Source organism: Hemitrygon akajei, chromosome 22 (assembly GCF_048418815.1).
Source record: "Hemitrygon akajei chromosome 22, sHemAka1.3, whole genome shotgun sequence".
NCBI classification, from domain to species: Eukaryota; Metazoa; Chordata; class Chondrichthyes; order Myliobatiformes; family Dasyatidae; genus Hemitrygon; species Hemitrygon akajei.
Genome location: NC_133145.1, coordinates 45,045,077 through 45,063,796, shown reverse-complemented (window position 1 = coordinate 45,063,796; position 18,720 = coordinate 45,045,077). Strand labels below are relative to the sequence as shown.

The window sequence follows — 18,720 nt, the reverse complement described above, 5'->3', positions numbered from 1 at the left end:
ACCTAGTCACTGACATTCGCATGGAAACACACTCTTCAAACTGGTCCATGCCGACCAAAATTTTCATTTCAGTTAGCTTCATTAGCCCGTGTTTGGCCCACATCGCTCTACAGCTTTCCCACCTGCTCAAATAACTTCTAAGCGTTGTTAATGCACCTGCGTCAGCTAACCTCTGGCAACTCATTCCAAACACTGACTACTCTGTGGGTAAAAAAGTTGCCCCTCAGTTTCCCCTCTCTTCTTCAATGGTTCAACTTAATATCAGAGAACATACACAATATACAATCTGGAATTCTTACTCTTCACAGACATCCACAAAGCTGGAAAAAATGCAAAGAATGAATGCCAGATGTCAGAACCCTGAAGCCTCCTGTTCCCCTCCCACAATCAAGGAGCAGCGAAAGCATCAACCCCACCCCCACTTGCTCCAGCGAAAGCATCAACCCCACCCCCCACCCACCATGCAAGCAACAGCAAAGTCCCCGGAAATCACGCGGTCTAGAGTGCGTCAAAAACTATTGTCCATCCAAACACGTCGACTATTCAGACAGGCTCTCTCTCTCAACAGCGAGGGAGAGAGAGATATCACTCCTGCAACAGTGAGAAGGGAGGCCAGCAGCTCGCTGTTTCAGCGTTACAATCTGTCCCGTCGCTTGTCCGAGTTCCCTGACTCGAGGACCAACAGACTCTCACTCACCATTGAGAGAGAGAGGGACCGCTCGAATGCAGAGACCTTTTCTCGACAAGAGCATACACCGCCTGCTGTCGCAATGTTTCAATCTCCCTTCTTCTTAAAACATACGCGCTTTAGTTCTTGATTCCCCAAACCTGGGAAAACAACTATGCACTTCCATCCTCTGAAATATATCTGCCCTGCTTTCGTAGTTATGTAATCCTGACACAGAATTACATTCAGTTCAACACTACGTTCTGCCGTTTGCCTCAGATAAAACTCCACACAAGCCACTGCCTAACTCAATGAACACAAAAGGGTGGAAAGCAAAAACTGGAAAGTTCTAACGAACAAGAAGACATGGATCCACATCTATTTATCTCTTCTGGGAAAGCTGGAAATATGACGCTGTCCAAGTCCCTTATGGCACCAAAAATAATTATTCATGGAAGAAGCTGGAAATAATGCCAAAGAGCACTCTACGCATTTTGTTGTTAAGTGCCAATTATGTTTGCCAGTTATAGTTTACTTTAAACTATAGACACCCTTTTCCAATTTCATAATTACAGCCAATTTCTCTGCTGAGAGTTCCCTGGTGTAATTACATTTCACCTCAAGCAATAACAGCATGAAAACCAGAAATGATCAAGAATTATAGTGGATGCCTTTTATTTTAAAGGGGGGAAGAATAGCAAGAATTGCGTAACAGCCCAAGCGTACTAGGAAAAAAGGCATGATGAAAATAATGATGTAAAATTCTTCTAAATCTTCTTCTAGTGCTTATAATTTCAAAGTTCTGATGTTGAGTCGCTTCAATCTAGGCCATTAAATACTAAACATAATGTGTACACTATCTGTTATTATGCCTCCTAATATACACCGGGAAGGATTTAAGGGTATAATCTAAGGTTGAAGTTGATTGTTTCCTGATTGGTCAAGGCATCAAAGGATATGGCAAGAAGGCAGATCTGGGGTCTGGGATCAGCAGGCTCGATGGGTTGAATGGCCTTATTCTGCTCCTACGTCTAATGGTCTTATGATTTATTCATACTGTCAACAATGTGGACATATTCTTATTATATGAAAACTTCAATGAATAATTAGTTTTTCTGTCACTGAATAGATATGTGATCATTTACATGTGAAGTGCACATTTATAGTGAGAATCATGTCTGACAGTTTATTGAATATTTTAAAACAACAAACTGGTTTTAAAAATCCTTTGCAGCAAAGCCCATTGAGTTAATTGTAAAACACTGCCAAACACATAACCTTGACATTTGTTATGTTGCAAGATATCTATTTCATGTATTCTCCAATCTTTTCAGAATGTTGATATCAGAGTTTCCAATTTTGTCTCATAGTTATACATTATAGTCCAAGAACATAGTTGGAGGAGTTCACTATTTAGTTCTTCAAGCCTGGTCCAACATTTAACGAAAATCATTATTATCTCATACCTGACTCCACAACACCAACATTTTCCATCTTTAACAAAAGCTATCAATCTCAGAAATAATTTTTAAAAATCAACTAACGATCCAACAAGAATTGCTATTTGTCAAGAAGAACTCTACTTTCCTTCCAGTCTCCTAGCCCAGTTGTATATGCTGTACTCAAAACAACAAAAAAAAATTAGCTTCTTTCTACCTACCCTTTAATATCTGGTAAATTTCAGTCAAATCACCCTGTAATCTTCTAAATGCCAGGAAGCACACCCCCGGTTTGTGTAATCTCTTCCTATAATTTAACCCTTGGAGTTCAGGCTTCAAATACACTGCTTCAAATTCCTAATGTTCCCAATGTGGTTTACACGGAAATTTGATTTATTGCAACATAACTAATACCACATTTTACCACATTCCATATTGACTGATATTTTCCATATCTGCCCAAGACACATTAATAATCTACTTAATTGAGCCCCTAAATTTTCTTCACACTCTTGCTTCTAATTAATCAAAATATTCTGATCTATTCTTTTTAGGCCCAAAGTGGATGCTCACTGTCATGACAAGAATTTGTGCCTCGAGGTCAGCAAAGCAGGAGAGATGGCCATTGACTTCAGGAAGGGGGATGATGCATGTGCTCCTTCACATTAACAGTGTCGAGGTCAAGAGGACTGAGAGAACTGTGCTGATCCAACCTTGTTGATGTCATGGCCAAGCTACCAGCATCTTTATTTCCTCAGGAGGCCAAAGATGTTCCCTTTGACTCTCGGGATTTTTTTATTGAAGCACCATAGAAAGCATGCTATATGGACACATCACAGCTTGACCAAAGGGAACTGCGGAGTGTTGCGGACACAGCTCAGCACATCATAGAAACTAACTCCCTCCCCCACCCCCAGGTCTCCGTTGATACATCTCACTGGCTCAGTAAAGTACCCAGCATAATCAGAGACCCCCACCCAACATATTCTCTCTTCTTCACACTCCAATTGGGCAGAAGATACAAGGGTATGAAAGCATGTACCACTAGGCTCAAAGACAGCTTCTATCCTACCATTATAAGATTTAAGATGGATTCTTGATCTAACAATCTACCTTGTGATGACATTGCATCCTATTGTCAACCTGCACAGTAACTTTATTCTGCACGTTATTTTACCTTGTACAATCAAAATGCATAGTTCTAATAAATGATGTATATGAACAATATGCAAGTTTTCATGTACTCCTGTACATGTGACAACAATAAACCAAGTTACCAGGCTAGCGTGTTGGTAGTTAAGTGTTAGGGTAAAGGAACTCGTTAATGGCAAGGACTCTTAATAGTATTGATGTACAGAGGGATTTCAGGGTCCAAATCCATTGCTTGCTGAAGGTGACCACAAGATTAGAAAGGGTGGTAAAGAAGGTATACAGCATGCTTGCCTTTATAGAGAATTGGGGCAGAGAATTTAAGAGTCAGGTAGTCATGATGCAATTGTACAAACATTTGGTTAGGCCGCACTTGGAGGACTGCACACAGTTCTGTACACCCCATTACAGGAAAGAAAAAGAAGCTTTGCAGAGGGCTTGGAAGAAGTTTACCAGGATTCTTCCTTAATTAGAAGTTAAGAGACATAAGGGAAACAAATATCTTGGGTTGTTTTCCCTGGAGCATCAGAGACTGAGGGGAGTTATGAATCATGCGCAGGCAGAAGGGATTGGTTTAAGTTGGCATCATGGTAGTACAGACATCATGAGCCAAAGGGCCCGTTCTTGTGCTGGGCTGTTTTATGTTCCATGTTAATATTACTTGAAGATAAAAGCCAAGCATTACACCTCAAAACAAAAGGGCTTCAAAACAAATTACACAGAAAATGCTGGGGGAACTCAGCAGGCCAGGCAGCACCGATGGAAAAGAGTGCAGTTGGCATTGCGGGCCAAGGCCCTTCATCAGCACTGGGAAAAAAAGATTAGAAGTCAGAGTAAGAAAGTGGGGAGAGGGAGAAAGAACCATAAGGTGAAAGGTGAAACTGGGAGGAGGGGAGGAAGGGGTGAAGTAAAGAGCTGGGAAGTTGATTGAGGAAAGAGATACAGGCCTGGAGAAGGGGGAATCCGATAGGAGAGGACATAAGGCCACGGAATGAAGAGTGAGGAGCTCCAGAGAGCGGTGATAGGCAGGCAAGGAGATAAGGTGGAAGAGGGAAATGGGAATAGGAAATGGTGAAGGAGAGGCGGACATCGAGCAATACCAGAAATTCGTGAAGTCGATGTTCATGCATCGGGTTAGACGCTACGCATAAGATGTTGCTCCACCAACCTGAGTTTGACCTAACTGCGACAGTAAGAAGGCCATGGACTGACATATCGGTACGGGAATGAGAAGCAAAATTAAAATGGGTGGTCACTGGGAGAACCCGCTTTTTCTGGCGGACGGAATGCAGGTGCTCGATGAAGCTGTCTTCCAATCTGCGTCGGGTCTCACTGATATACAGGAGGCCACACCAGGAGCACCAGATACAGTAGATGACCCCAACAGACTCACAGGTGAAGTGCTGCCTCACCTGGAAGGACTACTTGGAGTCTTGAATGGTAGCGAGACAGAAGGTGCAGGGGCAGGTGTGGCACTTGTTCCGCTTGCAAGGATAAGTGCCAGGAGGGAGATTAGTGGGGAGGGCCAAATTGTCAAGGGAGTCGCGTAGGGAGTGATCCCTGCGGAAAGCAGAGAGTTGGGGGGGGGGGGGGGGACGTGCTTGGTGGTTTGGATCCCGTTGGAGATGCCAGAAGTTACGGAGAATTACGTGCTGGACACGGAGGCTGGTGGGATGGTAGGTGAAGAGAAGAGGAACTCTTTCCCTGGTGGGGTGGCGGGAGAACGGGTTGAAGGCAGACGTGCGCGAGGTAGAAGAGAAATGGTTGAGGGCCGCGTTGAGGCGACACTTCACCTGTGAGTCTGTTGGGGTCAGCTACTGTATCTAGTGCTCCCGGTGTGGCTTCCTGTACATCGGTGAGACCTATTGCAGATTGAAGTACTACTTCACCGAGCATCTATCGTCTGTCCACCAGAGAAGGCAGGACCTCCCATCGGCCACCCACTTTAGTTCCACTTTCCATTCCAACATGTCAGTTCATGGCCTCCTCTACTGTCGTGATGAGGCCACACTCAGGTTGGAAGAGCAACACCATATATTTGGGCTGGGTAGCCTTCAACCTGATGGCATGATCATCGATTTCTTGAACCTCCAGTAATGTCCCTCCTCCTTCACCATTCCCCATTCCCTCCCTCACCTTATCTCCTTACCTGCTCATCACCTCCCTCCACTGCTCCTCCCCCTTTTCTTTCTTCCATGGCCTTCTGTCCCCTCCTATCAGATTTCCCCTTCTCTAGCCCTGTATCTCTTTCACCAAACAATTTCCCAGCTCTTTACTTCTTCCCTCCTCCTCCCCACTTTCTTACTCTGACTCCTCATCTCTTTTTTCCAGTCCTGATGAAGGGTCTCGGCCCGAAACGTTGACTGTGCTTTTTCGCATAGATGCCGCCTGGCCCACTGAGTTCCTCCAGCATTTTGTGTGTGTTGCTCTGGATTTCCAGCCTCTGCAGATTTTATCTTGTTTTTCAAAGCAAACGAAAAGGTTATTTACCCAGTTTGGAACTATAAAAAAATATCCAAATCCACCAAACATTTATACAGCCTGATGGCTAGTTTTGCACAATGTTAGCATATGGGATATAAATTGCTTTTCATCAGTAGGTTCCCTTAGTTAATGAACAGACACTTGTCAGTCTATAACAGTTCAATACATCTCCTAGCAAATGCTATAACAAAGAAGTGGTAAACTGCATCCAAAAGTATATCTCCGACAACCGAAAGCAGCCTCCACTGTATAAAACTTCAGTCATGTAGACAGATTTAAGAGACTACGTTACAGGTCTTCTCCTTTTGAAACAGTCCTTTGTGATTAGGATGACTTAATTCCATACAAAGTATATAGGTTCTGAAGAGGTTGATGAGGCTAAAGCAGTATCTGCAGACTTTGTTAAACTGGTGGGTACATTGGGAGGTGTTGCCCTTCTGCTATGAATTCTCAACGTCATCTGAACTGACCCTTCTTCATTTTCCGAGGTCATGGTCTAAGGATTCCCATGAGTCAGTGAGAAAGCTTTACATTTTCAAGTATGTTTTAAGAATCTTTTAGTTGTTAAATATACAGGACTGATAAATGGCTGCTGGGGTCTAGGCAATGAAAAAAATCACTCTGCTCTCATTCCTGTCTCTCTCAATCACTTATTTTGCCCAAATGCTGTCTCATTCCCTGCTAAACTTGGCTCCATTCATTAAGCCCTAATGTTCTATTTATTATATCAAGTGCTTAAATCTAAACAAACCGCTTGCATTCTCTTTTCTCAATGTTTCATTTGCAAATCAAAGGTTTTTATATCTTGTTTTGCTCAAAAAGTGTTATTTCATGGGAAAGCCACTCCCTGCATGTAACTGCCACACGAAAGCTGCAGGAAGCGAGCGGAGAATGTTTCTGCCATGCTAATGTGGGCAGGAGGAAGTGTTTGATTGTGCTGGGCCAACATCACAGTCAGTTGGCATTGTCTCCTCCCTGTGTTTTGAGACCGTAGTGAAATACAGGCCTTTGGGGAGATTCGTTTTACAAGACAAATTCTTTATCTTTTAGTAACACAAAGAGAAAAGGACTTTAGGCTCTGAAGATTTTTTTTTGGCAACAGTATGGAGGTTTTGATATCAGGAAATAAGTCATTGTTGCATTGTATCCATGTTTATGCTATAAATATCAAAAAAGAAAAGCTACAATAATTTGATCTTGTGGATCACATTCTTTTGAGAACTGTGTTGCAATAATTTTTAATGCTCTGCTTTTTAAATGAACACATTCCCAAAAGCACTAGTTATAAACCAGCTTAATTTCAAAATAAGTGTATTATTCTAGTTATCTATATCCAGTGTTTTAGCAGCTTCAGTGACTTGTAGCCCAAGTGTTTTATACAAAGGAGATGGAAGCTATTAGTCTGAAGAAGGATCCCAAACCATTCAAGCCATTCATAAAAAGATCTGCATTTTAATAGTACCTTACACAACCTTAGAATATCCCGAAGTGCTTTAAAGCTAACACAATTCTGTTGCTTTTAGTTCAAAGGGAAATTTACTCTGTGCTTAACCTCATCCCCTTCGTTTTGCTACTATTTTAAAATAAATTATAAACAACAAATAAGAATAACAAACAAAAGTTAAAAAAAGTAAAGAATATGTTCTTCTTGGTGTTTTAATTTATTGAGAAACAGCCCAGAATAGGACCTTCCGGCCCTTCAATCTGTGCCGCCCACCAGCCCGATTTAACTCTAGCCTGATCACGGGACAATTTATAATAACCAATTAACCTACAAACTGGTACATCTTTGGATGGTGGGAGGAAACTGGAGCATACAGAGAAACCCCATGTGGTCACTGGGAGACAGAAGTGGGACCTTTGATGTACTGCAGCCTCTCGGTCACAGAAAGCCTAAGATATACCAGCCAGCAGACACTATGTTCTCCCCTGTCTGAAGGCGCACAAGTGTGAACGCAACTCAGAAGATAGGCAAGCAATTAGGAGTGACGCACACCTCACCTGAGTTAAGCCTACCCACCCAGCAACTGTGCTAGCCCTTCATGATCCCTCTCAACCAGTCAACATGGCCCATGACTAGTCCACTGATGACAGTATCTATTTCACCTGAGACCTGGTGCAAAATTTCCAAATAACAGGCCTGTTAACTGCCTCTCTCTTCCTTGACCACAGGGAGACATTTGGCAGGATGTACCACAAATTAGGACTGCAGGTGCAATTTCCGTCCGTTGCCTTGGAGTGTCAGGTCAATACTAATGAGTCCTTGAGAGCCTCTCTTTTCTGTGGCATGTTGGAGATGTTCCATGTCTGAATAATTTCACTCAACCTGCAATGTAACTTTCCCTGTGCCTCCTTCCACAGGTGATGTGGATTTGGACCAGACTCGGCAAAACAGAGAGGTCATGTCCTCAGCCAATGAATGTTCCTCAGGATGATAGATCCAATTTCCCTACGGATGATCTACACATGCAATGGATTTCTGCAGGGATTGTTTGGAAGGATTGAGTGTTTAAGAGTCCTGGTGGGTCAAAACAAAGCGAAATTCTATTCCTAAAGAAACTACACTTTAGGAGGAGCTGCCTCCTCTATCTGGAACTCTACCTGAAGATCAATAAAGTGGATGCAACTAAGTTGCAAAGTAACACAATTTAAAAATGCCACAAATACTGAGCCAAACAGCCAGCATTTGTTGAGGGAGATCTGGATTTAAGGACTCAAGTTGTTGACTTTCCCTCAGAACTGAGAAAGATTTGGGAACAAGTATGTAAAAACAGTATTTCCGAATAACTTGCATAGTAATGACATTCCTCATGAAGTTTCTCCAAGAGGATTAGAAAGACCAGATATTTAGAGAGATGAACAGACGGACAGAATAGAGGGGCATCCTTTTAGAAGGGAAGTGAGGAGGAATTTCTTTAGCCAGAGAGTGGTGAATCTGTGGAATTTGTTGCCACAGGCAGCCATGGCGGCCAAGTCTTTACACATATTTGAGGCAAAGGTTGATAGATTCCTGATTGGTCAGGGCATGAAGGGATACGGGGAGAAGGCAAGAGATTGGGGCTGAGGGAGAAAATGGCAGAGCAGAATTGATGGGCTATTATGTTCCTATATATTATGGTCTTATGTCGGAAAGTGGACGTTTACAAGAGGCCTCTGAAAGTCGACAAGACTTAATGATGCATTATAGTATAAGGCAGAGAACCCAAAAAAACATCAGAGACATAAGTGGGAACTTATAGAGGATGGGAAATCTTTTAAAAATCAACAGAAAGCAACTAAAAAGGTCATTAAGAAGGTAAAGATGAAATACAAAAGTAAGTTAGGCAATAATATTAAAGAGGATACTAAAAGTTTCTTCAGATTCATTTAAGTGTAAAAGAGAGGTGAGAGTGCATATTGAACCACTGGAAAAAGATGCCAGAGAGGTAGTAATGGGAAACAACAAAACAGCAGATGAACTGAATAAGTATTTTGCATCAGCCTTCACTGTGGAAGGCATTAGCAGTTTGGCCGAAGTTCCAGAGAGTCAGGGATCATGAAATATGTGAAGTTCCCATAACTAGAGAGAAGGTTCTTGGGAAACTCAAAAGTCTGATGGTAGATCAGTTGCCTGGACCAGATGGTGTACATCCCAGAGTTCTGAAAGAGGTGGCTGAAGAGATGGTGGAGGTACTAGTAACAATCCTTCAAGAATCACTAGATTCTGGAATGGTTCTGGAAGACTGGAAAACTGCAAAATCACTCCACTCTTCAAGAAGGGAGAGAGGCAGCAGAAAGGAAACTTCAGGCCAGTTAGTCTGACCTCAGTGGTTGAAAAGATGTTGGAGTCAATTATTAAGGATGTGGCTTTGGGGTACTTGGAGGCACAGGATAAAACAGGCTTCCTCAACAGAAAATCTTGTCTGACAGATCTGTTGGAAGTCTTTGAAGAAATAACAAGCAGGATAGACAAAGGAGAATCAGTTGATGTTGTGTACTTGGATTTTCAGAAGACCTTTGACAAGGTGCCACACATGAGATTGCTTAACAAGTTACAAGCCTACGGTATTACAGGAAAGATTCTAGCGTGGATAAAGCAGAGGGCTGATTGGCAGGACACAAAAAGTGGGAATAAAGGGAACTTTTTCTGATTGGCTGCCAGTGACTAGTGGTGTTCCAAAGGGGTCTCTGTTGGGACAGATTCTTTTCATGTTATATGTCAATGATTTGAATGACGGGATTGATGGCTCTGCTGCCAAGTTTGCAGACGATATGAAAATAGGTGGAGGGACAGGTAGTTTTGAGGAAGTAGAGAGGCTACAGAAGGAGGTAGACAGATTAGGAGAATGGGCAAAGAAATGGCAGATGAAATACAGTGCTGGGAAGTGTATGGACATGCACATTTGTAGAAGAAATGAAAGAGTAGACTAGTTTCTAAATGAAGAGAAAATACAAAAACTAAGGCGCAAAAAACTTGGGAGTCCTTGTGCAGGATTCCCTAAAGGTTAATTTGCAGGTTGAGTCTGTGGTGAGGAAAGCAAACGTTAGCATTCATTTCATGAGAGCAAGATATAAAAGCAAGGATATAATGTTGAAACTTTATAAAACACTGGTGAGGCCTCGCTTGGAGTATTATGAGCAGGTTTGGGCCCCTTATCTTAGAAAGGATGTGCTGAAACTGGAGAGGGTTCAAATGAATTTCACGAAAATGATTCCAGGATTGAATGCCTTGTCGTATGAAGAGCTTTTGATGGCTCCAGGCCCGTACTCACTAGAATTCAGAAGAATGAAGGGTGACCTCATTGAAACCTATCGAATGGTGAAAGGCATTGATAGAGTGGATGTGGAGAGGATGTTTCCTATGGTGGGAGAGTGTAAGACCAGAGGACATAGCCTCAGAATAGAGGTGCATCCTGTTAGAATGGAGATGAGGAGGAATTTCTATGGCCTGCAAGTGAGGAGTCTGTGGAATTCTTTGCCACAAGCAGCAGTGGAGGCCAAGTCATTAGGTATATTTAAGACAGAGGTTGATAGGTTCTTACTTGGTCAGGGCATGAAGGGATATGGGGAGAAGACAGAGGATTGGGGCTGAGAGGAAAATGGGATCAGCCATGATGAAATGGTGGAGCAGATTCAATGGACCAAATGGCCTAATTCTGCTCCTGTATCTTATGGTTTTAAGGCTAAACCATCAAAAGAAAGGGACAGGACAGCCAGGAGAATGTTGTGCACCAGGACATGGGTCACAGAGTTTCCACTGTCAGGATGAGCACGAGGAAAGACAGCTGGGGAAACCTTTTTGGTAATGAAGTTGAGAACTTTGGGATCATTTCAGTTCATCCACCATATCCTCAAGGGTTTAATAAACAGTGAGACATACTTAACAAATTCCTTCTAAATAATACCCTCTAGTTTTAAACTAATATGTGGGATGAACAGTAGCTTTGAATTACAGATTGAATAGCCAATCTGGAAATTTGAGCATAAAAATCTAGGCAGATACTTCACTGGACCAACAGAGATATTAACTTTTTGACAAGAGAAGTTCTATCTAGTCTTTTTGGGTAAAATATAAAGTGATCTCATGCTGCTCATTTGAAGAATAGGGAGTTGAGGGATAAGTTGCCTGGAACTAACCTGGTCTCTTGGTCGGTATTTATCCCTCATCTACATGACTGAAACAGATATCTGGCCATTATCACTTTCCTGTTTGTGGGAGATTATTGTGGGCAGATTGATCACAGTTTACCTCACTGCATCAGTGAATTTTATAGCCTGGCTACAGGCTCATGCCTTTGTACCCTCCACAGCCAGAAGAAGAGACACGATGTCTCAAAAGAAATCAGCAAACATCTTCTGCACCTTTGTGTCAAATGGAAGAATAGGGACTAAAGTGATCAATTTGGTCCCACACTAATGAGACCAACATTTGGAGTATAAGCATTATTTTGCTTGTAAGGAAACAGGGTTGAAGTCTATGACATTCCAGCTCAGAGATAACAGACTTACCACCAAGCCAAAATTAACACCTGACAGCTTTGAGTAATAGCCCAATCATTTCAGTTTCTTCACAGAAATTACCTCCAGCTGAAACAGAATATTTGGTTAGAAGCAGCATTCCATTATGATGACCAGAACTACACTAATAGAACATGGAGCGGACCACAACATTCCACTAATTAGTTCCTACTGTCCCACAAATTATGCACTGGACATAGCTTCCACTTCCAGCTTCATTCTGCAAGTAGGGTGTTACTGTTAGTCTGAAGCCACAAGGGGAAAATCTTTTGAGTCTCAGAAATTTGACACTCCTCCCACCCACCAGGTTCAAGAACAGCTACTTCAACCACTTGGTTCCTGAAACAACTTTCACAACCCTAATAACCACCTCAGTATAGAAACACAATGATCACTTTGCACTACAAACAGCTTTGTTTCTATCGTTCTAATTGTGTTCTTCCTTGTAAAAATTGTGCATAATTTATGGTTAATTCATGTTTTCCTTGTGCATATGTATGTTTTTGCTGCCATGCACCAGTAAGATCTTCATTGGATCTGTGCATATATGTACTTGTGCACATGACAATAAACTTGACTTTGACTTTTTTTCCTTTAGATCAGGGATCAGGGGTTCCCAATCTTTTTATGCCATGGCCCAATACCGTTAAGCAAGAGGTCCATAGACCCCTGGTTGGGAACCCCTGTTATAGATAAGCTGCTTCCTCAATTTTTCATCAAGATTCTTCCATCTGCATCCTTGAAGATGTTTGTTAACTTGCTAAGTCATACGAACAGTGAATGGAGGATCCCTCCCCATCCTGTTCTTCATTCCCGAGCTTTAAACAGCAACACGAATGCAATCCAGACCACATGTGCACACTTCCATTGCCTCTGGATAGTAAAGGGCAGTTAATTTCTTTCCCCCTGTTTTACTTCAGACACGTTTGAGGCCAGTATACTGTCACTGCCAGTATCCTGAAAAAGATCTTCTGACCTCTGTACACCAGAGAACAGAGCACGGTAAGATGAAACTTAAATAGATCCCTGTCTGTGGACTCAAGGGGACCTTAAAGATCTTTTACTCGACATTAAAAACAAAGGCAACATTCCTCGCTTAACAATTATCACCTAAAATATGCTCATATAACTATTCCCTGTTCATGGAAGCATGTTCTGAGTGGATTGACGACATCATATGGGGTGAGATTTTATTAGGTTTGTTCTATGCCTTGATGTTCTTGCACTGTCTGACAACTTATGAGGCTGAACAACAGCTTCACTTCAAATTCCGTTATTCAGAATCATCATGTATTGCCGTCCCGCCAAATAGCAGTTCTTTCCCACGGAGTAGAGGTTTCTAATCAAAAAGAGTAATTAATGCAAGATCTGAAATATAGAGTAACATTGCACGGGCAGTGGTATTGAATTTTCATGCAAGTTAAGGAAATTACCTTGACAGGAAGCATTATAGCTCTGCTGCTCCAGTTCAGCCAATTCACTCAGCAGAGCTATGCCATGCATCCCTGAGCAGGGGTAAAAAGTCGACGTTGCAGGGCGTGAGGGTGGTATGGGGATGCTGGAAAACTCGGGCTCTAACGCAAGGAGATCTCCCATACTGAGGCCAGCTGCCACCAGGGCATTCATTCCTGCTACGCAGTCTAGCCGCCATTTGAGTACTTCGTCCCTCTCCGGGGCATCATGGCTAATTTCAGAGTCCTCATCCTGATTCTCTTGTGTGGCTTCTCCATCAGTATTGCATTCACGCTTTAAGTCAGTCTCAGGGACTGAACTCAAGTGATCAGAGTTTCTTACATCCAGTGTTTCATTGGTTAAGGTCGTGGGCTCACTGGTTGAGTGAGGTGACTCGTTTGCTGAAGTTTCTTGTCCGCATTCTTCTGTAAGCCTTCCATCAGTATCATTTCCCTGAGAAGCAATCAAATGCCTTAAGCACTCCATGTTTTCTTTCATAGACGGCTCAAGTTGCTCCACAGTTGAATTCTCTGCTGGCGAAACATTTACTGTCTCCTTTTCCTCTGTGCTGCGAAGAAGGCTGTGCTCATGTTGCTCGACAATGTCCAGGTCGCTTGCTGTGATCTGTTGTTCGCTGGGGCTTGTCCCCACTGTCAGGACTGAGTGAGTATCACAGTGAATTTTCGCACCAGGCGTAATGGTTCTTGACTGCTCTGGTTCAGCTGATGGGGTGGGGACGGGTTGCATAGTTTCAGCATCTGTGGGGTTGGCAGGGTGTACAAGAGGAGTTGGGGAGCGATAGCCCATGGTCACTGCTGTGTACGAGTAGCCAGGTGGAATCTCTGGAAGAGACAGGGAGAAGGAACATGTTTTACTGACACAGCTAATAGTCATAGAGGACTACAACACAGGAGCATTCCCTTCAGCCCATCTAGTCTATGTCGAGCTATTATTCTGCCTAGACCAATCGGCCCACAGCTAAATGATAGCCCTCTATACCCTTCCCATCCATGCACCCATCTAAACTTCTCTTAATTGTTGCAATCAAATCCACATCCACCTTTTCCGCTGGCAGCCCATTCCACACTTGCACCACCCTCTGATGAAGAAGATCACCCCCCCCCCCCCAGGTTCCCCTTAAATATTTCACCCTTAACCTACAACTCCCAGTTCCCTCCTCAATGGAAAAAGACTGCTTGAATTAACCCTATATATACCCTCATAATTTTGTAAACCTAATGCTGTGTGCGACTCTATAAGCAGAGGTGATTTCTAAAGATCCACCACGATGGAGCCCACTCAATTTGAACCTTACAGATTTTTCTGGTATATAACACCTTGTGGTGAATCCGGGATATGTGACCTGTTCTCCAGAACAGGAAATATAATTTGCAGGGCACGAAATCCAGTGCAGTTGCCATGCAGTCAACCTTAACTTATTCTGCATTTCCCTCTGATAAATTGAACATGTATGAGTGCATGAACCATGACTTATAGTGACTGTAATCATAACGCCACTCTATATCAACCTTTATGAGTGCAGTGGAAAACCTGCCTTGCCCAGGTGCCTTGTGTTCACTAACCACTACAGAGAGAAAAAAATTTATTCAGAGTCAGAAGTCAAATCACAATGGATGGAGAAATAGGGGGTTTCACTTGGAAACACTGGGCAACACTATCAATTTGCTCGTAAGGATGAAATAATTAAACCCTACACCTTGAACCCCGAACAGATTATCCGCCTGACATCAGACAGTATAGCTGACACCAAGCTCGAGCAACAAAGCTAATGTTATTACTTTGTCTTCACCAAGAACTGGGAAGGTGCCCCTGACTTTATGCCGGTTGGCAGCATCCTGACTACTTTGTCATCAACTGAGTGTAATTAATGGTATCCATCCGCTTCTCTGACATACCACCAGATGAATACATATCCTTCCACCAAAGTGTTTCATTCTCAAGGACTGCTGAAGGAGAAAAAGCTTTCTATCTGCCAGGCAGCTCAGTCACTCTCCTCCTCTTCCCTTCAACGTCAAACAAAAGAATTCCAGCTGCTGCATAACGCCTAACCTTGAAAACTGAAAGGAAATGTATTGGATTTTGCTGCATGCGTGTTGTTTTTGGCTAGGGTTTCGCAAGCCTGATTTCAACTGATTTCTGGAGGAAAAGTTGCATCGTTTCAGTACTTTGAAATTTAATCAAGCCAAGCTTGTTCCTACAGTATTTCCTTTGATAATTATTTCACCCTAGAGACATCCCGAGTCAGTCTTCCCTTCTTGTGCAGATGAGCATTTTATTCCCAATTTGTCCCATCTGAATAGACGAAAACAGGCAAATCTCGCTTGCTGAAACAAAGTCAGTTTAACATCCTGGCGTAAGGGGCAAACTTGGATGATCAGTTCAGCTGTGAATCTAATGCTCACGCTCTGAGCCAGAGGGTCGTAGGTTCAATTCAGACTACGTGGACTTGTACATAAAGGTAGATATTGGAACCCCACAAGCATTACTAAGGGAGAGCTGAATTGTCGGAAATGTTGTCTCTCAAATTATAGGTTAAACTGAAACTTTTATGTCTTCTCAGTAAAAGACCAAATGGTACTAATCAGAACGTGAGTAGGCAAGTTATCCCTGATAGGCTGACCAATATTCATCCTTAACAATGGTAACATTACAAAAATATTTAATTGGTCAAATATTCTTTGAAATATTGCAAGGTTACTCAAAGTGCTAAGTAATTGCAAATCTTTCTTTTCAGTAGTGAATATTCTTCCAATTGGAAACTGTTTGCCAATATTCTGCAAGTGTCTACAAAATGTAATAGTATGAGCATTAACAGGCATGAGCCTGTGAGCAGTTATGTTCGACCACTGTGATATCTGCTATCTCCATGATATTGAATATTTGCATCAACAATTATGTTCAGAACTCACTGCCAGCACATTCCCTCCAACAAAAAAAGAGCTGCACAAACAGAAAGTAGTTCACAGTCTTTACCCATTTGCCATTGATTTATTAATTAATCCTTTTACCATTCTCACACTGACTTTCTTCCAGCCTTTGGTACCTCCACAGCCAGAAAAGAGAAAGTGCAGCATTTCCCAGAACACAGACTTATACATCTTGACAACAGTTGTGCTCTTTCATTCCAGTAAATATTAAACAGACTTTCTTTTTAGTTTTGTACTAATACTGGCCATAGAATTATCCACAGAACGAAGACACAATTGGTTTTTGAACTTACAGAACTCAAAAAAAAAATGGAGGCTTTCAAATCCATGTGACAAATTTGGACCTTCCTTGTGGTTCTTAATCTAACGTGGACATACCTGGCTCAAAGGATTCAGGGTAGTGCTGAGAGGGCTCTCCTTCCACTCGCTTTTCCACCATCTGACTTCCTGTGGAACTCTGGGAAGAAGGAGGACTAGCCACGGACGTCTGTGGGACAGCAGCAGGACCAGAAGTCGGACAAGAAGGCAACGGACAGACTGCGGTGGGCTGGGGGGTGGGGCATCCCGACTTGGGTGTTAATGAAGGAGAATGACGACACGGTGAGAGTTTGGCAGAACACATGCCAGATGGCAGTATGACCGGAGAAGAAAGATTCTTGGGAGAGTTTAAGGCAACTGTTTTGTGTGATCTCCTGTTCCTCTCTAGAGTGTGCTCTTCTGCCTCTATTCGAGATTCCTCTGCCTTACGTTGATCCTGAAGAAAAGATAGGATTCAGGAGGTAAATTGAAATTGTTAAACCCAAAGAGTTCAGCCCAGTTCCATTTTACTACATTGCAATTCTGCTCACCAAACCTAAACATTTAAGTAATCCAGGATTATGGGAGCAGAAGGAATCCATTCATCATCCTGTTCATTTAAGTAATGCTTGATGAACATCATAACCTCCATCTATCTATCTTGGTTCCAAAATGCTTAACACCCTTCCTAAACAGTTATAGTTAAACTTCTAATTGGTAACAGAGAGAGACAATGGCCAAATTAAATTGCCCACATCGTTTCCATTCAGGACCCCGAACAGTCCTTCCAGGTGAGGCGACACTTCACCTGTAAATCTGCTGGGTTCACCTACAGTATCCGGTGCTCCCATTGTGGCCTCCTGTAATTTCGGTGAGACCCGAGGTAGATTGAGAGTCCACTTCGTCGAGAACCTTTGCTCTGTCCGCCATAAATAGCAGGATTTCCCAGAGGCCACCCATTTCAATTCTACTTCCTATTCCCATTCCGACATGTCAGTCCATGGCCTCCTGTACTGTCACAATGAGGCCACACTCAGGTTGAAGGAGCAACACCTTACATTCTGTCTGGGTGGCCTTCAACCTAATGGTGTGAACACTGATTTCTTGAACTTACTGTAATTACAACCCCCCCACCACCTCACCGATTCCCACTCATTTCCCTCTCACACGTTCTCTCCTTACCTGCCCATCACCTTTCTCTGGTGCTCCTTCCCGTTATCTTTCTTCCATGGTCTTCTGTTCTCCGCTATTAGATTCCCCCTTCTCCAGATCTTTATCTCTTCCACCAATCGACTCCCCAGCTCCTTACTTCTCCGCTCCCCTTTCCCAGTTTCACCTATCACCTTGTACTTCTTCCCCCCCACCACCTTCTTGTTCTGGCTTCTTCCCCCTTCCTTTCCAGTCCTGATGAAGGGTCTTGGCCCGAAACATCAACTGTTTACTCCCGTCCATAGAAGCTGTCTGACCTGCTGAGCTCCTCCACCACACTGTGTGTATTGCTCTAGATCCCCAGCATCTGCAGTACCTCCTGGGTCTATTCTTTCCAACTCATGTCTTATTAGTTCCATTAGGGGCTTTGGCGTTCAATTCACTATTGTCCTGTCAAAAGTTACTCGTGCATACTGGATGCTTTCAGGATACAAGCAGTTAGACGTTGACAGGATGAAAGAGGACAAGATGGCAAGTATGAACATCTAGCACAGATTAAGAAAGTCATGGGAAGTTACCAAACTGCACCTTTAACTATATTTCTCTCTCTATGGATGCTGCACGACTTGATGAGCATTTCCTTTTCTAAACATCAATTTTCCAATATCTGCAGTAATTTATTTTGTGCCAGTGACTGAAAATCAGTGGTTCTCAATTTGACTGAGACATTGGACAATCCTGTTCTCAGTAATAAGTGCTTGGTTCTCGTATAAAGATACAGGCCAGCCGAATAAAGGACTTTGAACAAAGAGCATCCTGACAAGTTGCATCTCCATCTGCTATGGGAGCAGTCGAGCATCGGACCTGAAATCCCTACAAAGGCCTGTGAGAACGGCTGAGAGGATCATAGGGGTCTCCCTACCATCCATCGTGGACATTTATCAGGAGCGCTGCATACGCAGGGCCCTTGGTATTATCAAGGATCCCACCCATCCAACCAGCATTCCCTTTGACTTTCTACCATCCGGCACGAGACTCCAACGCATGAAAGCAAGAACGGTCAGGATGAGAAACCGTTTCTTTCCCCAGGCCATTGGGCTTCTGGACTCCTGGCTGCATCGTATCCGAAATGTCACTG

At 43.0% G+C, this 18,720-nt stretch overlaps 1 protein-coding gene across 6 annotated transcripts in view; it reads right to left on the bottom strand.

Moving 5' to 3' along the window:
* bahcc1b (BAH domain and coiled-coil containing 1b) overlaps positions 1 to 18,720 on the bottom strand; it is a 290,919-nt gene that overhangs the window by 97,303 nt on the left and 174,896 nt on the right. For all 6 annotated transcript variants that reach the window (XM_073026130.1, XM_073026129.1, XM_073026128.1 and 3 more), the window contains exons 10-11: positions 16,515 to 16,890; positions 13,170 to 14,030 (exon numbers count right to left, since the gene is read on the bottom strand). In XM_073026130.1, the coding sequence (XP_072882231.1) occupies positions 13,170 to 14,030; positions 16,515 to 16,890 (1,237 nt within the window). The remainder of the gene's footprint in view (positions 1 to 13,169; positions 14,031 to 16,514; positions 16,891 to 18,720) is intronic.